The 25,618-nt window shown below is 41.7% G+C and overlaps 1 protein-coding gene across 1 annotated transcript; it reads right to left on the reverse strand.

Annotated features, from left to right (window-relative positions):
• Positions 1 to 584: 584 nt before the first annotated feature.
• DDX18 (DEAD-box helicase 18) lies at positions 585 to 13,756 on the reverse strand. Its single transcript, XM_027590916.2, has 14 exons — positions 13,573 to 13,756; positions 11,707 to 11,988; positions 10,273 to 10,413; positions 8,729 to 8,864; positions 8,253 to 8,353; positions 7,937 to 8,136; positions 7,725 to 7,839; positions 6,202 to 6,341; positions 5,168 to 5,329; positions 4,708 to 4,860; positions 3,910 to 4,023; positions 3,060 to 3,116; positions 2,520 to 2,697; positions 585 to 1,484 (listed from the first exon to the last, which is right to left on the reverse strand). The coding sequence occupies exons 1-14, from the start codon at positions 13,655 to 13,657 to the stop codon at positions 1,342 to 1,344; spliced, it is 2,007 nt and encodes a 668-aa protein (XP_027446717.1). The 5' UTR covers positions 13,658 to 13,756; the 3' UTR covers positions 585 to 1,341.
• Positions 13,757 to 25,618: the final 11,862 nt, after the last annotated feature.

The following is a 25,618-nucleotide window of genomic DNA, read 5'->3' on the forward strand; positions in this document are numbered from 1 at the left end:
GGGGACAGTGGCCAAGCCCAGACTCAAAGGATCACTTCTTGTTTTTACTACTGGGATGCTCTTGTATCAGGCTGTTTCCTCCCCATCTGAAGTTCTCAGTGTACTTGTATTTATTTAACAGGAAACTATGAACATTAACTGGCACAACAGCAAAACCATGCCAGCAACTTTGGTTTCAAATTGATCAAAATGTAATAACCATTTTGTCGTTATAAAATGCACTGGAAATAAAACAAGACACGTAAAGCACTCTGGAAGTCAAGAGTTCCTACAACAAAAACCCCACATGACGAAACCCCCATCTTTTGCTGCTCTTTTTTGACTGCTGTTCATTTCCAATTTTCATCATAAACCTATTTCTGTTTCACAGTTCTGGAAGGGGAAATTTTTCTCAAAAAGATGCTTCGTCTCCTGAGTATTCTGCAGAGTTGGAAGGGTTCACCAAAATCCAAACCACGTGAAACGAAGTTGAATGAGCTGTGTCATTGCTTTGTGCCTTTTTCAAGAAGGGTTTTGCTAAGTTATTAAATGGAGAACAGATTATTACACTTATATTGGTGTAAACGAGGCTCAAAAATCTCAGATTCCCACTGTTCCCAACAAATGTTAGGACTGCTAAGGGTGCTTTATTCAAGTAACAGTGACAAATAACCCACACTTTGTGCTTTTAAAAAAATGGGAAAGGCTCACTGCTTTAAAATCTGGCATATATAAAAACCAACGGCACCGTACATTAAAAGTGCTTCCTAGCCGCAGTAGCATTTTCAGGGGAGGTCAGGAACTATGGTTAAGGTCCAAGAAACCACCAAAACCAAAAAAACAAAAAACCCGAGACAATCTTCTGCATCACCAGCCCCAGCGTACCAGGTCACTTCTAAGTTCAACCTTCTAAGGCAGGTTGAACTGGGTGATGGGGCCATTAAGGAGGGCACGTGATATAATGAGCACTGGGTGTTATATAAGACTGATGAATCACCGAACTCCACCTATGAAACCATTAACACATTACATGTTAATTGATTTTAAATAAAAAATACCCCACCCCCTCAAAACAATGACAAATTTGGAGGTCAAAGATTTAAAATACTCTGTCGTCATAACAAAATCCAAAAGATCCCTTGCTTTGCTCTTGAACAACCCAGAAAAACTGAACTCTGTTTTACATCCCCAAATAAGAGTGGTATCTCCTGGAAGTATCAGTGCCTGGTGCTTGTAACCCACGTCAATTCATACCCCTGTTCCATCAGTCCCAATTCTGAAACCACAACAGTTCCTTTGTTAGAGAAAGGGAAAACATCCACTTCAGGACAAAGCCATTCAAGACCAAAGGAAGGCGTGTCTTCAGTGGGAGAACTGCCGGCTGTCGGAGGACTTCTTGCTAATGTGTTTGAAGATTTTGGACTTCTCGACTTTCTTGGCTTTCTGGTAGCCGAAGCCACCGCCGCCGCCTCTCTTTTTAAGCTTGCCGTCATTGCTGTTCACGTCTAAAGGTGAAGGTTAAGGAAATCAAGCAACTCGAAGACAATGAGCTCCCACCTAATATCCATACAGAGGACCAACCAGCATGTCCCCCCCCCCCCCCCGCCCCAAAAATGCGACCATGAGCCCACGTGACCCATTTCCAGGAAGTCTGGAGTGGTCACGTGATCATGGACTACAATGAGCAGGTGTGACTTTTAAGCCAATGTAACAGTCATGTTAGATACTGATACTGTTGTCTGCACAACTAAACTGAAGACAATTATTCACAGGGAGTTGAGAGGTACATCAGCAAGTCTACAGAAACACAGTAAAAACCACGCTCCATGTCAAAACAAATGACTTTCCCCTCTGTTCGGAGTGGATTCGGGAATGCTTAACCAACTGAAGGAGCCGCTCTTCCTTCCTCAACGATTCGGCAAGTAGGCACCACACTGGACACTTACTCGCTGCCTACGAGGGGGACGGTGACCCCCCGTCTCGTCCCCTCGGGAGTCGGGAGCCACAGCGCTAGCTCAGCTCACAGGCCTCACTTTCGCTGTTCGTTTCCTCGGTGGAAAACATGAGGATGAAGTGCAGATGATCAACTGCAACTGGAGGGGTTTCCTCTGCCTTTTACCCTGAGTAGCACTTATGGGTTATTGTCTTCTGCTAGTCTTGCAACTTCCTTGTACGAAATCCTTCCATGGCCCTGAGGGGATAAACACTTTGAGGTCCCATCTTCTCTCTCCAGCCCCAGGGCATGCTGCTCTCCATGACCTCATATAGGGAAGCCTCACAAGAGCCCAAGCCCTGCAACTGCACCCCCCTGGGCTTCTCTCCGGAACGCACAACTCTGGCTTCTCCCTGTCTGCCTGTCCAATTCCTAGAGGCTTAAAGCACAGGCTGTCTTGTGTCTGTAACCCCACTGCGACAGTGAAGCCCTGCCTCCTGTGTGCTGGCGCTGACAAGCAGACACGGACCAGACCTCGCCGGAGCACACACCAAGCCAAGTGCCCCTCTGTCCTCGGATGAACTCCTGACAACAAAGAAAAGGATACTCAGATCAACAAAAGGAGGCACCTTGAAACCAAACGACAGAGCAACTTGAGGCAAATTTAAGTTATTAACATTGAAGATCTGTTTCAGAGAATGGGAATCATATGCTCGAATGTAGGACTTATATGCTTCCTGGGCTGATTTGTGAAGGAAGTAGTTCTTTTCAATCAATTTTTCAAGCTGAAATGAAGAAAACACTGGTTTCAATAAAATACAAAAGCAGACTTCAGACATATTAGAATAAAACCATCCTGTAAAAAAACATTTGTTCCAATACACTTGCTCCAAGTTTTGTAATACTGGCAAAATCAGGGTGCAGTAAGAAGAATGTCAGGGTTCTAAGGTATGAACTGGAACAAGGTAGGAAACATAGGAATGTGATAAGCAGCATAGTAAGAACCCTAAAGAATCACAGTCCAAACCTGGTTCATGAAAAGGGAGAGTCAGAGGACAGTGATTACCAATGGAGGCTACCTTTTCCTCACAAATGTTAAAAAAAAAAAAAACAAAATACAAAGAACACACAAAAATACCAAACATACCTGAGACTGAATGTCAGAAATTTTGGACCAGGAAAACTCAAATTCACTTAATGGAACCTAGAAAACAAACGCACGAAGATTAGTAAACCAGGATGGATTAATATTCAGAGCTGTAGATGATGGAGCAGTGACAAGCATGAAGAACCAGGACAGCCAGGCCTGTATGACTCCCTCAGGACAGACAGCCACTCCTCTGGTCTCCTGAAGCCAACGGAGAAAACTTCGCTTACTTCCGCTACCTTCACATGCATTGGGCTGAGGACCCTTCCTGAAAAGCAAAGGCAAGGGACTACACAGGGACAGTGAGTCAATGAAGCCCTTTTCTCTACAGAAGGAGCTCTATGGATGCAACATGAGGCAGCCCGATGCTTCCAGTCAGAAGGACCACTGGCCCCTCCCTGCATGTCAGGAGGGCTGTCCTACCGCCCCCTGCCCTGTGACTAGGGTCTGTGATCCCAGCGCTCATGATGACCACACACCCCTACGGGAAGGATCTCTCACCAGTCATCACTTATTAGGAAACTGCAAAAATGCCAGACCTCAGAGAGGTGCTGGAAAAACAGCTGCCCAAGTCCTGCCCTCGGAGCCCGCAGTCTTGCCGAGAAGACAGGCAGGGGGTGAGACGACAGCTGGATGAGCATTCGAGCTGGGGGAACGCCAACGACAGGAGATGAGTGACGGCGTCCCACAAGACTGCGAAGCTCATCCAAACCAGAAGCATTCTGAAGATCCAAAAAAGGGCATTCTAGAGCAGAGGCGCAAAGGCCATTTTTGGGAACTGCGCATACTTGCAATTCCTACCAAGAGGAAATCTGTTCCCAGCTTAGATTTTCCAAACCAAGATCTTTACCTTGGATTGCTTCAAGTAACGAAGGAAACCCAGTTCTTCAGGGCGTAAAATGAGCAAGGCATGCCCTCTCCCGTTTAGGCCTCTGGCTGTTCTTCCCACACGATGAATATATTCCTTTGGTGGAGAGAGAACACCTGAATTAATATACCAACTTCCATGGGAACCTGCCTTTCCAGGACCTGTATGGTGGTGGACACAGCATGTCAGCACATCTGGACGAGATGGTGCTCCTCCCCCAGGGCCATGCCACCACACACACTAGCCATGTCCCCTGCTTCTGCATGGACCGTGACCAAAGAGGTAAGAGGGCCATGACTGAGGCCTGATACCCACTGGACGTGATAGTCACATTAATGACTACTAAGAGTGCTTCATCTTCAAAATAACTTTCTGAATACGTTTTTGTGCTAGCTGACAATTTATGTCATCTATTGGTTGTTGACAACACTTAACAAAACTTATTTTACTACACGTGCTACAGAATCTTACGTATTTCTGGCAGCGAATTTTATTTTCTTCTAACACCTACTGCTCTTCACAGACCATTCCAAGCACATGACATTCCTAACTTCAGCCTCACTGAGGCCTCTCAAATCTTGACACACCCCCTTTGGGTCCTGCAAAAGCCCTGGCTATTATCAGCACCAGAAAAATACTACAGTCAGTGTGCAGTACAACAGGACTTGGATAACTACGGGATCAACCTCTGAATGTGAAATATGGTGAGTCTCAGAGAAACCAGAAAGTTCACTCCTTAACATAGAGCCCTTGTGGAGAAACTCCAAGGATGCCAGTTACCTTGGGGTCATCTGGAGGGTCATACTGAACAATCCAGTCCACTTCAGGAATATCCAGCCCTCTAGCTGCCACGTCGGTACACAACAATATCCCTGAATCTGCGTTGCAGAACTGGAAGAATGTGGTTGTGCGCTTATTTTGCTTTTGCCTTCCCTAGAATCAAGAATCAAATCAAATCATTCATTAGAGCTGGAAACTTGAGGTCGTTTCTGGGAGGTCTGGATGACAACCCCCCCAGCTGTGGAGTTGTTAACCTGCTTCATTTCATTCTCTGGCCTAGATCTCATTTCCCTAAGTGGATGGTATCCCTTACCCCTTTGTGGTCCTTACCCTTCCACACCCGGCAAAGCTCCCTCCACATGGGATCATTCTACATTTAGAGAGAGCGATACCACAAACCCCACAATCCATATACTTGATAAGTGTTAACTTTTTAAATAAACTCATGATAATCACTTACATGAATGGCCAAGACAGGCAAATCGATGTAGTTCAGCAACTCATAATGGTATTTCACAGATTTACAGGATGAAAAGAAGACCATCAGTTTCTTCTTCCGGTTCTTCTTAAGGAATGTAAAGAGCAGGAGGAATCTCTTTTCCGAGGGACAAATAACATATCCCTAGAAGTTGTTCAAGTGAACAGATAAAAATAATCAGACATTTTCAGCTTCATAAACCAATATGATTTGATGGACAGCACAAACACTGCATATACACCATCGTGCCTTACCTACAGCAAAATTACTGACTTCACTATAACAAAGCATCCCTGAACTGAGCCTAATTTTAGCTCTTCTGATTCCTTTTCCTGGGTGCAATCACTAAATACTAAGTACTTTTCATATTTCTGAGATTACAGACTTCTGGTTACCCACAGTTTGTGCAACCATAATAAAGTAACACCTCTACACGTTGGAACCCTCAAGGCACAGCAATGCTTCATTTTTTAAAAGGACCTTAAATAGCAAGATCTCAAATAACTACAGCCTAAGTGCACTGTCCTAAACAAGACAACAAAGGCAAGTGAATACATTTTTTAAAACATACAATGAACGGAATTTTTAAGCAAGATCGTTATTTGAAATATTTTATTCATCTAAAGACCCAACTTTCCGTTTTCAATCCACTTAGGTTGGATCTCTGTCACCTCATTTCCAATTTTTCAGAGCAATGTGCCTGAAACCAGCCTCTCCAACTGCTAACTCAACCTTGCATCTTAGAGCAAAAGGTCATTAAATAACACTTTTTTTTTACTGCATTTACAACTGGTAGTGATTAGCGTCTCCTATGTGGCAGGCAGTATTAAAAGACAGAATAAAGAGACCTGATCAAATTATTCAGAATTCAAGATTCGTGATGCCAAACAGCCAATATCCAAATTCACTATATTTGAATCAGTTCATTAATCCATCTGCTTTTGGGATGATCCTCGAAACAATTACAAGGACACACCAAAGATGAGTCGTAAATATAAGATCTTGACAAAAAGTACCTGCTCCAGACCATCCACTGTTGCATTAGCTTTATCATCATCAACACCAACATACAATGGCTCCTTTTTCAAAGAAATCCTTGCCAAGTCTTCAACTTTTCGAGTTTGTGTGGCAGAAAAGAGCATGGTTTGCCTGCGTGCTGAAAGAGATACATACAAAAATAACCCAAATATTTCAGGGACTCTTTAGCATTGCCTCACCACTAGAAATACTGAGCAAAACTATCAGGAATGGGACGTGTGATATCACTACAGATATTAAGAAAGGAATATGAACTTTACCTCTATACATTCAACAACCTAGATAAAATGGACAATTTCCCTGAAAGACAAATGGCTAAAACTCACTTGAGATGAAACAGATATCCTGAATAGCTTTCTATCTATTACAGAAATTGTAGTTAAAATCATCACGTAAAGAAAACTCCAACCCCAAAGACTTCCACTGGTGAATTCTATTAAACATTTAAAGAAAAAATATTACCAATTCTGCACAATCTCTCCAGGATTTGAAGAGATTTTTTATTTCCCAACTCATTCTTTGAAGCCAGCCATTATTACCCTGATACCAAAACTCAATAATGATTCATAAGCACAGATGCCAAATTTCTAAACAAAACTTTAGCAAAGGAGAACGTAACATATAAAAAGGATAATGCATTATGACCAAGTGGGGTTTACTTCAGGAATGCAGGGTTGTTTAATATCTGAAAATTAACCGATATAATTTCCTGAGTTAACAAATTTAAAATTTAAAGAAATATTTAATGAACAAAAACAAACATCTGTTCATTTTAACAGACATGGTAAAAGCATGATAGAATTTAACGTCTCTTTCTGATTGTGATGTTACTGTTTTATGCTGTTACTGCAATTTCACGTCTAATGGTTTGGAAGCCATTTTTGTAATGAATAAATGTACATCCTGTACAGTATCTGTATCATGCCATTCCGGATTAATAAAAACCACCAGTATATGCAGATAAACAAAACAAAAACACCTGTGATGGGTTTCACAGGTGTAAACATGTCAAAACAAACTGTATATTTATAACATGTTACAGACCGTACCAATTATACTTCAATAGAGCATCCAAAAACAAACCATATAAGAAATGGAATCATGGCCTCACTACAGACATAAACAGTTCATAACGTTGCAAGTACTCTAACCCAGGTATGTACAACTCAAGTACCACACAGCAGGCAACACATTCACGGCTGCCTGGGAGATGTCAGCATGGGTGAGAAAAAGCAAGATGGGGTGCTGGGGACAGACAGGAGTGAGACAGATGTTAGGACTGTCTAACTTACATTATAACCTCTAAAGTGGCAAAAACCTCTGCATTAAGTTACTGGTAAGTCTGACGCTTGCTTTGCAAACTACCTCTAGGGCTGACTGGCACAACCACTTCGCTGGGCTAGATTAAAATTCCGGTACGAAGAGTTTTCAAAGAGGAACCACCCTCACCTGCTGGCAACAACTACTTTGCAAACCACATGCAGATATTACGTCTACTTACTTGGCAGAAGTTTAATAATCTGTTTTAATTCCTCTTCAAACCCAACATCCAAGATACGATCAGCCTCATCAATAACCAGACACTGCAGATTTTTATACATAAACCCTGGGGTATTCTAACAAGACCAAGGCAAAGAAAAACGTGTTAGCTGACAGATTCAGGTTTCACACAAGACAAGACGACAGGCACCCCCCTCCCCAGTGTTGCCTTACCTGCATGTGGTCCAGGAGGCGGCCTGGGGTGGCCACGATGATGTTGATCCCATTACCGAGTTTCTGTGCTTCAGCAGATCTGTTGCTGCCACCCATTATCAACCCGTATGTGTGGACATGGTGCGTCATCAGCTCCTTAAGAACACCGAAAGTCTGCATGGCCAGTTCCCTAGTAGGTGAGAGGATAAGAACTCCAGTTCCTAAAAGGCAAAAAAATGACAGTAAAAGTCCAGCTGTAGTTATCACCATGAGTCCGTAAGAGCGACGATAAACTTCTAGCGAGTTACCAGCAAAACCCACCGGATCAGAAACTCACCATTCCTAGGCATGAACTTTAACTTGACAATGAGTTCAACTGCAGGGATGAGAAACGCCAGCGTTTTGCCACTGCCTGTTTTTGCGGCTGCTAGAAGATCCCTAAAAATCAGCAATGGAAAGGAAAGAGAGACATTTAGTCTACTTATTCAACAAGCATTTACTGAATACCTACTACGTACTACCACATTGCAGACATCAAGGCTAGAATGTGAATAAGAAAAACAAAGTCCCTAGCTTCTTTATCACTGAAATCAATCACTGAGGTTACAGATCTAACTCAGAAATAAGAATTGTGCTATAAAACAGAAATGAACACTTTTCTTCAAACATCAGTAACTTAAAGCCTTTTAACGAAGCATGGATGTATCAACTCAAAGCACAGTGCAAACATCAGCAGAACATGTTGGCATTTTCTTTCTAAATGACTAGCACTAAAAATAGGTACTAATGCCCAAACATCAATGTTAATCATACCTGCCTTCCAGAAGTGGTCGGATACTTTTATGCTGAATTTCAGTCATGTTGGTAAAACCCATTTCTTTTATTGCCCTCAGAGTGTTCTCATTGACAAGATTACTAAGAGAAGCAAATGAAGTATCCTCAAAAGCTCCTAAATAAAAGAGTTTATCATTAGCAAGTTTATTTTTAATATTTAATACTGCTATAGCTATGTAAATTAGTTTTGCTGTGTAAAAACATTAATGGGTGGGAGTCAAGCTGAGAAGAGCTTCTTCCAGTAAGAAAGACTAGACCCCCACCATTCCTACGTAATACCAAGACAAAGACAGACTTCTGAAATTTCTCCACTGCTGATGGCTGTGTAAAGGCTAGAACGTATACTGTAACAAAACAGTAAAGAATGGAGAGGAGGTATAATCAAGGGACTTGTGTCTAATGAAAATGTCAAGCATGGGGGGGTGGTGCAGAGAGAAATGATTTAAGAAATCCGAAATAAAAAATGAAAGCATCCAGTACAGAAAGTGAGTGTGAAGTCAATCAAAAGAGCTGTTAATCTCACTCCAAAAAGACAACCGAGAAGGTCAGACATAGCCACATACCCTTAGACCCGACCCACACGTCAAGTGCAGTGGTCCTTCAGCAGGGGAAGATATGAAAATTACCTGGGGAGGCCCCACCCCATACCTGCCCTGCTTATCAGTCAGTTATTGTTCACGTTGGCACTACTGATATCTCGGGCTGGATCGTTCTTTGTTGTGAGAGGCCGTCCCATGCATTACTGGATGTTCTGCAGCCTCCCTGACCTCCACCCACTAAATGACAGTAGCCTGCCTCCAGTTCTGACAACCAAACATGTTGGCAGTCAACCTTCACGGTTTGCCTGGGACTGAGGTTTATGAGATGCAGGACTTCAGATGCTAAAACTGGTCAGTAAACCGGGATGACCCGGTCACCGCCCCCCCCCCCCCCCCCCCCCCCCCCCCCGCAAGGAAGCAAAACTGCCCTGGTTGAGAACCACTGCCATAACCTTTGCAATTTTGATTAAGCAAGCCTGGGGTTAGGCCTCAATATTTTAACAAATAAAAAACCCACATTGAACTCAAGGAACTAGACATTTCTGCTCTGGAGCAAGTGATTTTGGCCAAACTCTTGACCTTATAAGGAAGAGAGGCCGAAGGAAGTCACCCTGGCCAAAGTCCCTCAATAATGTGAATTTCATCCTTCCTTACTAATAACTGGGGCAATATTAAACTTCTGGGCCAATAATCTTCCTACTACGAAATGAAATGAGCTTTAGAAAACAACAAACCAAAGGAATACAGGACCCCAAAAGCTGTCTGTGTGCTTATCAAAATATTTAGTGTTAGGAATGCAGAAAAGGAAAACAACAGAAACAAGAGCTAAGGCACACAAAGTGGATAAAGCAGCAACTAGATATAAAAATATTTCTCGTCAATACTTCTTCTAGGTAAATGAAAAGTCACAACTGAACCTTCAAATCCTATAATCCAGAAGGCATGCCACATTCAGGGTCTCTCTGGAAAACTTTCTAAAGTTACCTGTCAGTCCCAGGGGTAGGCTGGGCACTTCACTGTCCTCTTCCTGCTCATCTGGCTTCTCCACACTGTGTTCTGTCTCTTCAGGAGCTTGGGCCCCTTCTTCAGAGTCCCCTTTGTCTTCAGTTTTTGCTTTTTTGGTATCTTTGGTTTTAAAGGAAAACACCCCCCCCCATTTTTTTTTGTTAAAATAAAATACCAAACAGGATCACAAAATAAAAAGATGTGTAATGCAGAGAGGCATGTTTTCAAAAGCTTAACACATTTCCAGTTTTAATATGCTAAGAATGTCTCTTTTTCATAAGATTTAATTATACGTAAAAACCCAGGGGGACAGGCAGATTTGCCAACAAAACCTTATTTTTTAGGCCTATTATAGTATCTTGAGTGACCAAGACATTTTTGAAAAGTTGAACAGTTGAAGTATACTAATTACATCCAATTCTGTATATTCCACTGAGGAAAAAAAGGGCTGTGATTAATGGTTTTTTGAACTCTTAACAAGCACTAATTTGTCCTACTATGCCATTAAACATAAATCTTCCATAAAAGCTTTTTTGTTTCTATAAAGGCCCAGAGAGTAAACACTGTAGGTTTTGCAGGCCATAGGGTCTGTCACAATAAAGACCAAGTAAACAAATGTGCACTGCAGTGTTCCAATGAAGCTTTATTTCCCAAAAGTAGGCAGAGGGCTGAATAGTTTAACACCTGTTGTAGTCTCTCTTGAAATCTCTGCTTGCTCACATCTCAAATAAAATGCCTATCCTTCAGGTAAGCTTATCCAAATCCAACCATCTTTCAAAAGAAATTGGCCTCCCCCCATCCTGGCCGTTCTACTCACTTGGGAATTAACGTTCCATTTATATAGAAGTTACCTGCTATTTTTACACAATTTGCATATCCAAATTATTACTAAGTCTCCTTTCAAGAGGAGAAATTTACGGTAGGAAAAAAAATTGGGACAAAAAAAGGTAAAAAAAAAGAATCATTAATGCAAAGTCCACTGAAATAAAGGCTTTAGAAGATAGAAATGTACTAGCCCAGATGTCTTTAGTGTAACGCCACAATTCTGTTTGAAAACAGGTAATAAACCTAAAATACTATGCCATAATATAGTCTGTTTCAAAGCCTAGCCAACCATCAAAAAGAGCAAATTTCTAGAATTCAAAGGAGGCTCTTACTGAAGAGTGAGGTGTTCTTCAGTTGTTAGGGAATGTAAAAGCACGACACATTTCTCAGTATCTTAATCAAAAAAAAAAAAAAAAAAAAAGGCACACCCCAGCCCCTACACCTTGCTTCTTTTTGCTGCTAGGTTATTTTTTGGTATACTAATGAGTATAGGGATTCTTGCATGTTGCATGAATACAGTAGTAAAAGAAAGAAGGTAAAACTGCAAAATCGTTTGAATGCCTGAAGTTCAAAGAAAGAAGTACTTACCAGGCCCAGCATCATCTACCATTTTTCTCTTTTTCTTCTTCTTTTTTTTGGATTCTGAATTGGGAGGCTGTGTTGCTGCTTCTCCATTGATTATTATGGTAGATTTCTTTTTTTTTTTAACTTGTACAGTTTCCACGGTTTCTTTAGCTCTCTCTCCATTCTGGGCTTCTGAGGAGCCCACATTCACAGACTGTTTTAGGGATTTTTTAACCTTCCCACCTCCCACTGTTTCTTCAGACACATCTCCATTTTGGGTTTCCGATAAGCTCGCATCCGAAGCCTCTGTTCAAAAACAGAATGCACGTTGTGACGAAAAAGGGTAGGTTTGCTTAAGAACACTAGGATCCCAGGTGAGAAACCTCAGTGTGTCCATGACTGAGATGATTTAGCTTTTAATTCCCTTTCATATACATTATTAAAACCACCTAATTATGGCATTCTACTACAGGACAAGTCAATTTCCTTTAATGAAAAATGCTGGAAAAGGGAAAGCTACATTGATTTCTTAACTTCAAAAAACCGTGTATCTGTAAGAATCTGGGACAGCAACACTTCAGTGAAGTTAAACATTTAAACGGATGGGGCCAGACAACAGCAGCTACAAATACATTTTAGTATCAGATAGTCGATAAATCTCTGGCTAACCAATATATCATTAAAGACTTCCATCTATTCACACAACTACTGCTTTTCCTATAATTTCAGAACACTCAACCTAACTTTCCTAAGCAGCAGTGAACTGAAAATTCACTTATTGGTCCCGGTATTTATCATATATGCATGTAAATGCCTAGGGAAGTCTTTAAAAGTTTCCCTGTTTACATATAATAAAAAGTAACAACACTTTGAAAAATTTTTTATTACTTTTTAATTTTAATTGTTATCTTTAAGTACCAAGAGGCAGTTAGTAGTGCTGTATTATTCACAGGAACTGGAAATACAAGGGAGCTTCAAAACCATTTCTAAAACCCACAAACCTGTCCTCTTCTTCAGGATTCCTTGCAAGCCACTCATCCGCTGGAATCCCACTAGAGTAAGGAATTATGCCTCCAACATTGCCCTGGGGGATTGATATGTTATACAGGATCCAAAAAAGGGTAAGGTAACTTCAAGATCTCTGGCTCTGTGTTAGGAACTTAGCACTGCAAACGAGATGGGTAAGAATGACGGCCATTCAGGTAACAGCCTTTTCAGTTAAGTATTTACTAAGGATGCAAATACCTGGAAGCGCTTGAGGAATTCATGATGTTAGGAGCAATGGGAAGATCGGGCACGCACTGGACACGTGCAGAAGACACTTCTAGAGCTGAAAATAGGATATGCTCCAGGAGTCGAGAGAGACTGGACATGGACAGGGGAAGGCAATTGTACCAACAAAAACTCTGTGACAAGAGAGACACTGAGCTTGTTTTGACGCAACGTAGGCATTAAATAGACGTGAAAGGAAGGCGCGTGTAGATGACAAGTCCCACGTGTCTGACTGGAAATGGGCCAGGGGGTTGGGGCGGGGGATGAAGTGGGACGGACTCAGAATAAGGGAGACATAAAAAAGGTGGTTCAGGGGAAGCCTGGCTAGAGGCCTGGAAGAAAACTCAGGCGGCCTGCTTCTGCCCTGATTCTGTACGGAGAAACTGAGGCTCAGAAAAATCAGGGGCAGATCTGGGGCACGCGGAGAGCGGCACCCGAGCGGGACCGACCGGAAACCGCGCCAGGCTGTCTTTCGCTCTCAACAAGCACACGTGCCGCGGGGGAAGCGGCCACGCCACTTCGGGGCTGCAGTGACTCCCGAGCAGAGCAGCGCCGCGACCCAGGGGCGGGATTCCGCAGCTACCGAGACCCCCAGTCCCCAAGCTCCGCGTATCTCACCCTGGAGCTTTAAGTTTCGCTGGCGCAATTTGAGGTTCCGTTTCTCGATCTTCTTGCGCAGGAGTTTCATGGGTAGATGGGACATGTTGTCGGAGAAGCGCCTCCACTGCAGCGCCACAACTCGGCCACCGGGTTGGGAGTTACTTCTTCCTGGGCCACACGTGCGTAGCTCGGCCAACCGGAAATACGTCACAGGGACCGCTGGAGGACTGCAGTCGGAAAAATGCGTCCCGGGTGGAAGTGCTTCCGACGACCGGACTCTGTGCAGCGCCCTCTAGAGGAGTGGAAGACCGAACCAGGTTTACCTTGTGTCAGAGCAGGCGGCGTGTGTTAGGGGCCCTGGGAGTGTGAGATTCCCCAGAGGAGGCTGAGGAAACAAGGACGAGCAGGGGGCTTTAGGGAGTCTCCAGTTTTATATGCTTGCCCTCTTTCTTTGTATCCTGGACTATTTGGGAAATTGAATAAAATCTAAATTTCATCTATAGATTGTGAACGAAGATTCCGAAGTTAAGCATTGCGAAGAGAGTCATTCAAAATAGGGTTGGGAGGATAGAGAAGCGGGGTCTCTGCACGTCTCCTGTTTCAATTCTTGGAACACCATGAACTCTTGACTTTTGTCAGTTGCAACTGGTCAGTTGGGACCACCTCCGGAACACATTCTTCTACTTCAGACTGAAATAGAGCTAATGTAACCCTCTGCTAGCTGCATTGACAATGGTATATTAAATAGTCAGTTGAACTCTGCAGGGGTAATGGTAATTCTTTTGAAACAAGTTCTGTAACCTTGTGGCTTTTGCCTTTATAAACCTGTTCTCCCTCATTGCAATTCAGAGTCCAACACTTTTAACAGAGTGAATTTCTAAGACCAGGTCTAACAAATCAGTATCATAGATCAGATCTCAGAAAACATCTGAGTTTGGGGAGGTGGAAATTAATCATGTATGTGCCTCTGAAGTTCCTTTTGCCCCTCACTGCTAGAGCCTGTCTTAGTATCTGTTCGGTCTATGTTTAACTATTTGAAATTTCTTCCTTGGGGCCCCCAGCCCAGATGTCTCTTTTTCCAGAATATATTCATTCATCAATTACTCTCTCATTTAGCAATTATTTTTTGAGCATATTTATGCTAGGAGTATGTGATAGGTGTGTGCTCTGTCCTGGGAATAGAATGGTGGGTAAGATGCACTCAGTTAACCTTCATGGAACTTACAGAGTTGACATATGGAGAGGATAGAAAATTAAACAGCTGTGGTGAACTACTTAGTGACAAGGGAAGCAAATGACAGCTCAGCACCCTCATGTGGGAATGGGGATGGGGATGGAGTCATTCATTCCATACCCTCTGTGCATATGCACTGTGCTAGCAGCAGGCAGAGAATGAAAATGATGCCTTTATTTAACTATTTAAGTTTAATATGGATCATGCCTCACCCGTCTCGTTCTTTCAATTTTGTTTTGTCACCTGAGAGCCCCCTTGGTCCCCTGAACTCAGGACTGACTCCCTGAACTCAGGGCTGACCTCCTGAACCCAAGATACTCCTAGAAGCTCATACTTAACTTTTTAGAAACCAACAAACTGCTGAAGCAGAAAAAGAAACATTTGAACATGAGGCCAGCACAGATGAATCAGAAAATGCCTGACCTGACCAACAGTTAACCTCAGCCTCAGTATAATGTTAAAATTCCCCTCCAAACATCATCCCAAGCCCTAATAAAAGGAGCCTGCTTTCCCTTGTTCAGGGCGTCATGCTTTGGAAATTATTGAGCAAATAAAGTGACCTTGTGAGGCAATCATCTGGTGCAGTTTCTGTCTGTAGCTCACCAAGGAGCAGACCACTTGGTCCAGTAACAATTTGAGATCCTTAAAACCTTAGACAAGTGTTTATATAATGAAAAGAAGATTTCTGTGTAATTTCTTTTCATTCAAGTAATGTTAAAAAGCTTCACTTTGGGGTACCTGGGTGGCTCAGTCAGTTAAGCATCTGACTCTTAATTTTGGCTCAGGTTATGATCTTGGGGTTGCGGAATTGAGCCGCAACTCAGGCTTTGCTATGGGTGTGGAACCTGCTTGGGATTCTCTCTCTCCCTCTGCCCCTAACCCCCCAACCCCCTGTTCTTCCTCTCTAAAACAAAACAAAACAAAACAAAATAGCTGCACTTCACTTGGAAAAGAAAAGTCTGTTTCACAAACCCCTTAGAATTTGAAAAAGAAGTAATTGGCTCATTCACTCTCTCCAACCACTGCATTAAGACTCCTGAAGTGATTTTCTGGGAACTTTCAAATGCTGGTTGCTACAGGCTAACCACTCTGTAGTGTACAGGAATTTAAAAAGTGTTGTATTACTGTAAATAAGTGGGTGTCCCCTCAGGTGGCTTGATTTTGGTTCTCTGGATTGTACTAAGCAGATGGCAGGTGCTGCTTCTTCAATGATCCGATGGATGTGAAAAGGAGAGATGATTTCAGGGAGCATTGCTACAATTCTCCAAGGCATTTATTGGTGCAGTCCTTCTAGAAGGTGGAGAGGGTACAGAAGTACATTCATTATAGAAACTTTTCTCACAAGAACTACATTCATTTATGACTTAAAAAAAAAACTACTCTGTGCCAGGTGCTATTTTGGGCCCCCAGGGGTCAGGCAGTGAACAAGACAGGCAAGGTTTTTGTTTCTAGGGTACTTACTGCATACAGAGGGAAACAGATATTAATCAGGTAAACAAGTGAGTCAACAAGGTAACTTACATGGAGCTAAAATCTGGGAAGACATTAAAACAAGATGTTGTAGTATAATAGAGATGGATAGGGGGCAGAGCAGCATGCTACTCAGTGTTAGAAGTATTTTTGTGGAAACCGCCCAGCAAAGACCTGGGGTCAGAGAAAACACTGGTAAAGACAGCCTTACATGTCATTAAGTAACAATGCAGGACCACAGCAGCAGCTGAGAAGGGGGGAGTCCAGGGCTCAAAAGCTTGGAGAGTGAAGCTTGAATGGGGGAGGTGGAGAACTTCAAAAAGACAACTTCCTTTGACCCCCCCACCCCCACCCCAAGTGCCCCAGTCTGACCGCTAGTGATTGAATCACAGCCTGACTCTTGCTTCTCCATATAGACTTCAGAACTGGGATTTATTTTTAATACACTTTTATTTGACATGATCTTAGATTTACAAGAACACTGCAAAAGTACTACCCTCCCCCCAGTTTGTCCTAATGTTAACAACTCAGCCATGAGACAGTGGTCAAAATTAAGACATTGAGTTTGATAACTTACTATTAACTACAAACTTGTTACTATTAACTAAACTTTATTCAGATAATACCCATTTCTTCACTAATGTCCTTTTTGTGTCCTAGGATCCTAATCAAGATACTATGTAGCACACAGAATTTTCTGAAATGTAATCTTGACTGTTTCCTAAACACTCTGTGTGAGGGTGTAAATGAGGGGAGTGGCTATCAGCCAGAAGTTGGTAGGTCCACACTGTAGTTCTCAACATGTCATTTTTACTGGTTCATTATTTTATTTTATTTTTTTCGAGATTTTATTTATTTATTTGTCAGAGAGAGAGAGAGCACAAGCAAGGAGAGCAGCAGACAGAGGGAGAGGGAGAAGCAGACTCCCCGCTGAGCTTGGAGCCCGATGCGGGGCTCGATCCCAAGACCGTGGTATCATGACCTGAGGCAAAGGCAGATGCTTAACTGACTGAGCCACCCAGGCATCCCTGGTTCATTATTTTATACATGTACAGCTCAAGATCTCCCATGCTGACTCACCCCATTTCCCAGAGTAGTGTTGGGATTCACAAAACAGTCCCTTCGTAGTCGTATTAACGTCCACCAGGTCAACTTACTTCCACAAACATTTTTGAAAAGGGACTACCTTTGGAGAATGAATTTAGGAAAGCAGCTGCCACCCCCCAAACTTCTACTCACCTATTTTACTACAGTGAAAACTAAAATGTCTGACTCTTCACCGACTGATTGTATGCAATTTATCAGACTATCTGCCCATATTGCACCTTTTGTCTGGGTCTTAAATTCTCAGCTAATTTTGCCTTCTTGAAAACAGGACTGTTATTTCCATTCACCTGGGATGAATTCATCTGGGACCGCCCAGATGGAGAACTTTCCACTCATTCACTCATTCTTTCAAGCTAGTATCCATTAATCAAGGATGATGGGCCAGGTAATTGGCTAGGGGCTGGCAATATAAAGTTAAATTAGCCAAAGCTTCCACCCTTAAAATACTCACACTTGTGGTGGAAGTCAAAGACTTCCAAGTTAGACTTCCAATGCCCAGCACCATACCTGGAGTTAAGTAGGTCCCCAATAAATGTTTGACACCTGTTTGGAGAGAACCTGTGACGTTGAGAAAATAGCATTGAGATGATGAATCAGGTGGCCATTGCAATGGTTCAGTAGGGACGTTATGAAGGACCTGGGGCTAGAACAGAGTATTTTTTTCTGAGAGAGAATTGACATAACTGAGTGGCCAAATTGGATGTGGATGTTAAGAGAGAGGAAGGAATAAGGGATGCTTCTGAAATTTCCAGCTTAGGATATGTTGTATAGAATACGGGAAGAGGAAAACCAGTTTGGAGGATGGGGGTGGGGAGGAGTGAGGGGAAAGGGAAAATTAAGTTAGTATGGAACACTTAGTTTGAGAAAAATTATGTAAAATAGATGATCCACAAGTACCCCTTGAATGAGTGAAGAAGGTGGGGATGGATCCCTACTTGGGTAACTGTGGGCAGATGGAAAGATGGACTAAAGGGGGATAAGGTGTAACATTCTGAGTGTGATGACAGTTGCCCAGCAGTTTCGTCACTTGGAGTAGGTAAGGGAGGACCAAGACTAGGTGGCATAGGAAATGGGTCCTGAGTGTGCATAGAATTTGGCTGGGGGAGGGTATAACAGGTGTGAAGTACGGTTGAACCTACTGTCAGCAAGGGCAGAGATTCATTCGAAATTCTGGAGGGGTTTGGGTAAGTAGTAGTGAAAATAAGGAAATGTGGGAGCAGATCACACATAAGGCCCTTAAATAAGAGGTAGCAGTTAGATAATTTGATAATTTATGACAATATAGGCTCTTGAGAAGGGAGCAGGGGTGGGGGGTGATCAAACTTATGCTTCTGGAGAACTTATTTGTCAGCAGTGTTCAGGCAGACATGGATAAACTAAACAACTGGTGGCTGTTTTTTCCCCAGTACTCGGGGAACAAAGTGATGGGACTTCACCGTGCTTGTTTCCTGCCCCCACGTGGTCTCTGTGGTTTGGCGCACCCTCCCCTCCTTCCCTGCCTTCACTCAGTCTTGCCCGGCTGTCATCCCTCTTCTCATCATCCTTCAAGACTCAACTTCTGTGCAGTCCCCTCTGGGGAGCTCTTCCAAACCCCCAGGCCAGGCCTGCTCACTCCCTTTTCGGGGTTGCCTGTGTGTTGTGGACAACTTCTACTGATGCTCCTTTTGGACCAAATGGCGATGTGGTCTCTTAAATAGCTTTTTTTTTTTTTTTCATACACCGTGAGCTACTTAAGGACAGAGATATCCCTGGTTCCCAGAATTCTGCCTTGCACATATTAGGTACTCAGTACATTGATTTCAATCATGCAGAATACATTAGTGACAGAAAGAATGGAAAAAAAATGGATTAAGGGTATATTTGGAGGATAAAACTGGTAAGATTTACTGCTTAAAAAAAAGATGAGCCGTCACTCTAGAATTGTTGTATTTGTTGAGGGTACAGTGGGGGTGGTGGGGTGTTTGGGAATGACAGATTTGTTCTGGAAGAGGATCATATATATGAACATATAACAATACATAATATGTAAATATATTTAAAATAACATGCTATATGTAATAATACATCATATGTTAATTATATATATATATATACACACCTCCCCTGCCCACACACACATTTACTTTGGAAACCATAGAATGCTAAATGTTTTGATTCCAAGAGAAAAATTAAATTTAGTGGTTAAGGTTTCAGATTTGGAATAAGACAGATGGATCTCAGCCCTTCCATTTACTGGCTATGTTACTTGGGGCAAATATTTACCCTTTTAGAGCCTCAATTTCTTTATCTGTAGCAGACATGTAGTAGTGACAATTATCCCATGGAGTTGTGTGAGGGGTCCATGAGGTTTTATATGCTAAGCACTTTTAGCTTGATGCTTAGCTGTTAGTAAGTGACAAACAACTGTCATTATTATTCATGCACATGTGGCAGAATTAAAAAAGAAATTGTGGACAACAAATCTGCCCCCTCTGAGCTAGGAATAGGGAGAGCCAGTTAAAACCCTGGACTGTGGGGAAGCCCTTGAGCTGAGGACTAGAATTTCTACCAGGGCGATAAAATGAGGTATGCGAAAAAGTATCTTTCATTCATTCATGTAATCACTGCTGAGTAAGTTTAATTAAACATACACCTATATCATGGAAGCATCTCATGAAAGAATTTCTATATTTTGTACAGGAAATTTGAGTTGAAATACTAACCACACTCATGTAACTAATTGGAAGGAGTATGTATATGCCAGGGTCAACTTTCTGCGTCAAAGGAGAGAGAAGGTGTTAGACTTGGGTCTATGGTTATGATTCTTGAGATTTCTTGAAGCCCCATGTTGTCTATCCATTTTTAGAAGACAGAAAGAGAATGGTTATCAAAGTCAAAAGGAGTGTCTTCATAAACCTTAATTGAATATTTTTTTGAAAATATGAAGTCATGAGTAGCTGGTTTGAGTTTTCAGCCTGTGCCAGAGAGCAGCCCACTGCAGACTTCCAGAGGTTTCCGTGATTGGGCTTATGTAAAGATGTGCAGGGACTAACTCATCCTATTTGCTGGAATGTCTGACTCGTATTCTCAAGTAAGGGACCTGGAGGCATGATCTGGAATAGGAAAGGCAAAAGGTACTGTGTCCAGAAAGATTCATGGAATGCCAGGGCTGGAAGGAATCTCCGGGGTACCGACCTCTCAAAGAGGCTCAGAGGGGAACCACAGAGGCCTTTCTCGTGGGGATGGGGCTTGGAGAAGATGCAGCTGGATACCCTCTGACACAAGGATCAGAGTTGTGATTGCAGAGAATTTTGATTATATGTTTTGAGGTATTCTACACACAGTAAAACAGGTATCACTGACCTGGTTTTAGACAAGGAAAATAATTCCACTCAAACAAAGAAGCCCAGCGCCTCCCGTTTTAGGAAGGGAGAATGAGGTCCAGTATTGGTGGGATCTCCAATGTTGTTCTGTGTTGTTCTGTGCGGCCTGCACTTTCAGGGTAAAAAAAAAAAAAAAAATATATATATATATATATATATATATATATATATATATATATATGTTAGATCTTATTTATTTGAGAGTGAGTGAGAGAGAGAGAGCACATGCAGGTGGAGGGGCAGAGGAAGAGAGAGAAGTAGACTTTCCACTGAGCAGGGAAACAGGATAAAATATTTTTAAGACAAAAAGAAACAAGAAGGTACATTTTCTTTAGATAATTTAATACAGTGATCTCTTTGTCCTTTAAGAGTTATTTTTAAATCACATCCATGAAAAATATGAACTCGGACATACCAAGAGAAATACTGATGAGGGCTCAGTGGCAAGTATGACCCAGGATTTAGGCACAAATCCAAAGAGAAATAACTTTTTTCTTTGAAATTATAATTTTTATTGCTGATGTCATCTGTCCCCTGGCATTAATTGCCCCTCTCTGTCCAGTACAGGTGAGAGGTATTTTACATCAGGTATTTATTAGTGGTATTAATAAATTATATGCTTTATATCAAGTATTCATTAATGATATGAGGACATTCATAATTAGCCATTAAGTTAGCTTCAAATTTGAATTATTCAGCCTAGGATTTTACAAACGTGTTTCACATTTTGGAGGGGGGAGTTTAAAATACATCTTGAGATTATTTCTATACTAATTGATTATTTTTTTTCCTCAGACAGCTGATCAGTCTGATTGAGGGAACTCAGGATCTTTGGGGTACAAACATTGTAGAGTTTGACTTTTTAACTCTTACCTTGTCCTCTCAGATTTCTGTACCTGCTGTGTGGTGGCGTCCTTAAACAATATTTCAGTTTGATTTTATAACTTTTCTGTCATCTTTAGTTATTAAAAAGTCTAGCCTATTGAGCATGTCAGTCTCCCATTCAATTAAAATCTCCCCCCTCTGCCCTACAGCAGGCTAGGCTTTCCTCTCAAAAGATTTCAAGGGGAGGTGGGAGGCTTTTGTCTGCTTACTTTCTGCTTCCTTCCTCTTTCTTGTGCTTGTCCCTTGGGTACTGCAGTGAGGAGAAGGGAGAGGAAAAAATGTAGAAAGTCATTCATTTTCTTGATTTTCCATGGCAACTTGGTTCTCCTTTTCTTTGTTGGTTGGAAGTGATTTCTTCTTTGGCAGAGAACCACCTATTGATGGTGGGAAGTTACTCTTCCTATTCTTCTAGTCATCATTCTTCATTTAGCTCCTTATCTGAAGATCTGGACAGGTGGGGGCCCCAGCGGTTTCTACAGAAAGGAACTCAATCCAAAGAAGTTCCCGTAGGCATTGGTGGTCTTCCTGTGATTCACCTGTACCTTCGCATTGACCCCTTGGTGGCAGCCATGGTATATCTTCCTGTCATGCCCATGCCTCATTGTCCCGTGCTGCAACATCTCCAGCAGGCCTGCAGCATCAATATCATTTACCTTTAGTGGGCCCTTTAGCACCTGCAATGGTTCATCTGTATCCACATTTCTTAGATAAAACATTGCAATGGAGCAAAAGGTACTAGAAAAGTCAATGGTTCACTATTTTCCTTTGCCTCCTTAGATCTTCTCTGTTCACCCTAATATTACCAAGTGTTATACTCAGTGCTTCATCATCATGAGTTTAGTTTTGCAAATATCTATCTATGAATTCAGAATCATAAGACTTCCTGGAGCAAGAATATAGGTGTAGACAAAGGAAGGTCTGAACTGTGAACATGGTAGGTTAGCTCAGGGCATATCTAGGGAGCTGTACTGGTGATGTTTTTCCCCTTAATCTTGAGGAATTCACTTCTATGACTATGAAACAAGAATGGCTCTTTATTCTCCTCTGCCTTTTTATTTGGTTTGCCTTATGTCTGTGTAAGAGGGATAATCAACTGGCATCCCCAGTGCCTGCAAGTCTTGGAGTCAGACTATAGAAACTTGGGCGGGGCACATAAATTTTTATGCTTTGTTTCCTTATCTATAAAGTGAGGAAGATGTTAGTAACTACCACATTGTGTTGCTGAGAGAGTAAAATGAATAAATACATGTCAAGTTCTTAGAATAGTCTTGTCACATAGAAAAAAAAACTCAATGCATACTGCCTAATGTCAATAGAGTATTCCTCTCATTTTGTGTCTGTAAAGGAAGCCTTGTGCAAAGTGAAAGTAACCAGAGAGCTCATCAGAAATGTGCTTATTGGGCCCTGGGTTCTCAGTGCCAAAACAACATATCTTATTATATTTATCTTCCAGCATGCAGCATGGTGCCTGGCACATAGTCAGTACTCAGTAGGAAATGACTGAATGAATGAACCTATTCTCAGTCCTTTAATTCCTCTCACATCCTCTTTGGTACATACTTTTGAGTCACTTGGTATAGCTCAGAACCCTTGGCTTGAAATTGTCCAGAGGGTGGGGTAAAAGGGAGCCCTCTTAGAGGTGTAAAATTTAAGACATAAAGGACCAAGGACCTGTTTTACTAGAGCACTTCTCCCCAGACCGCGCCATTTACTTTGAAACCTTCAAAAAGTCTTGTTGAGAACCTCCTTCCATGTTTTTCTACTTGAAGTAATATTAGCACTGCAGATCTTTCTCTTTGCTGTCAAGGCTAGCAAGTAGGGTCAACTGAATAATGAGTAGATTAATCAAAACTTCAGATGCTGCCTCTAGCTCATAACTTAGAGTGACAGGTTCATAATCCTTAAAAATCATAATTTTCCCTAGGGAGCAGGGCTCTTCTATAATAAGCTATTCTTTTGTTTTGTTTTAAAAACACATGGAGTTTCTCAATGAAAGGAATACAGTCTCTTTTCCTTCAAGAGAATGCACATTAATTCTACCAATTCAGCTAAAAAATGTTTAGAGAAGTTCTGTTGAGAGATGGATTCACACACATACACACACACACAAAGAAAAATATGGGCTAAACCTATAGACTTAGATCACTGTTTTCAGTTCAGAAACTAACTTAACAGCCGAGAATTCATACAGAAGTGCAATTTGCTATTAAATCATTATAATTGTGGGTTTAAAGTTTGTAGTTTACTGTCTGGACCTAAACCAATGTCTGAGCAAATATAGCATAATTGTTCACGGTCTGCATTGTATTGGGAGGTCCTGAGAATTTGAATTTTTGTCACTGAAACAATATATTAAGTCATACTATTTTTAACCAGACACAGAATGGGATAAATATAGCCTTAAAAGTTCATGTGGCTCACAGTCTGATTATGGACCTTCTCAGAAGCTAAGTACTAAAACGTTATGAAGATAATAATTATACAGATCTTCCTTGAGTTTTGGTGGAGTTAGATCACAATGAACATGTCTTAAGTTGAGGGGCGCCTGGGTAGCTCAGTCGTTAAGCATCTGCCTTAGGCTCAGGTCATGGTTCCAGGGTCCTGGGATCGAGCCCCACATCGGGCTCCCTGCTCTGCGGTGGGCCTGCTTCTCCCTCTCCCACTCCCCTTGCTTGTGTTCCCTCTCTTGCTGTCTCTCTCTGTCAAATAAATAAATAAAATCTTTTTTTTAAAAAAACATGTCTTGAGTTGAAAATATCTAGGTTGAATGTGAATTTACAACACCTCACCTACTGCCCGATATGGCTCAGCCTCATCTACCCTAAGCATGCTCATAACACTGGCATTAGCTCGCAGTTGGGCAATATCATCTAACACAAAGCCTATTTTATGATATAGTGTTGAATATCTCATGTAACTTGACTACTGCCTGGAAAGTGAGAAACAGGATGGCTGTCTGGAAACAGAGTGGTTGTCAGTGTATTGGTTGTTGGCTCTTGTGAGTGCCTGGCTGACCGGGAGCTGCCCTTCCCAGCATCACAAGAGAGCATGTCGATAGCCTGGGAAAAGATCCAAATTCAAAATTCAAAGTATGGTTTCTGCTGAACGCATATCACTTTCACACGATCATAAAGTCAAAACACCATTAAGTCAAACCAACGTAAGTTGGGGACTATGTGTATATAATAAAAATAAAAAAGTATTGTGACATTTATGATGAAAAATGCCTCCCACTTCAATTTTAATCCCAGTGGTGACTTCTTTTAACTTTCTAAGCTCTTTTTTCTCATAGATATCATATTTCTAAGTAATTTATAGATTGCTATATCTCAATTTTAGGGTTTTAGGCTTTTCTGGCTTTCCATAAGGATAGGAGCCTTTTGGGGCACCTGGGTGGTTAGCGTTAGACTCTTGATCTCAGCTGTGAGATCAAGCCCCGAGTTGGGCTCCATGCTGGGTGTGGAGCCTGCTTAAAAAAAAAGGGATAGGAGCTTTTTTCTGTTGAAGAGGGTCTCTCCTCCATCCTTCCTGATACTGATAACTCTTCTTAATTATTAATTCATGTTTACCTCATTATATATAGGCAAATATTATCATGACAGAAGCATGTTTTTTTATCCTTCTCAGTTATTTTAATTGTCTTATTTTTTCACTTAATTTATTATCCAGCTATGTTAAATTTTGAAAAGATGTTGTAATATCATGAACATTTCCTGACCATGGGATTGTCTTTATTTTCCTAGAGACATCTTTTCTGGAAGTCTCTATTCTACTGCTTCAATCTTGTCTGCTTTTTAGACCTGTTACCTGGTGCCAAAATTTTCAATAAATTGGGGCAGATTTATACAGCTTGATAAATACCTCCTTCTAAATTGTAAGAAATATATTGGGAGGAAAGACTTACACATATATCACTTCTAATGAGAATGCTCTTAGGATTTGATACTAAAAAGTATTTCTCTTTTTTCTCATGTGCAACTTACACTAGAACAAGCCCACACTTTGC

Source organism: Zalophus californianus, chromosome 3 (genome assembly GCF_009762305.2).
Source record: "Zalophus californianus isolate mZalCal1 chromosome 3, mZalCal1.pri.v2, whole genome shotgun sequence".
NCBI lineage: Eukaryota > Metazoa > Chordata > Mammalia > Carnivora > Otariidae > Zalophus > Zalophus californianus.

Excerpts from the sequence above, each read along its gene's own strand:
- DDX18 (XM_027590916.2), bottom strand. The coding sequence starts at position 13,657 with ATGTCCCATCTACCCATGAAACTCCTGCGCAAGAAGATCGAGAAACGG. Across the intron at positions 8,354-8,728 it reads CGACCACTTCTGGAAGGCAG|GGATCTTCTAGCAGCCGCAA; the intron begins GTATGATTAACA and ends GCTGATTTTTAG. Across the intron at positions 7,840-7,936 it reads GCCTCCTGGACCACATGCAG|AATACCCCAGGGTTTATGTA; the intron begins GTAAGGCAACAC and ends TGGTCTTGTTAG.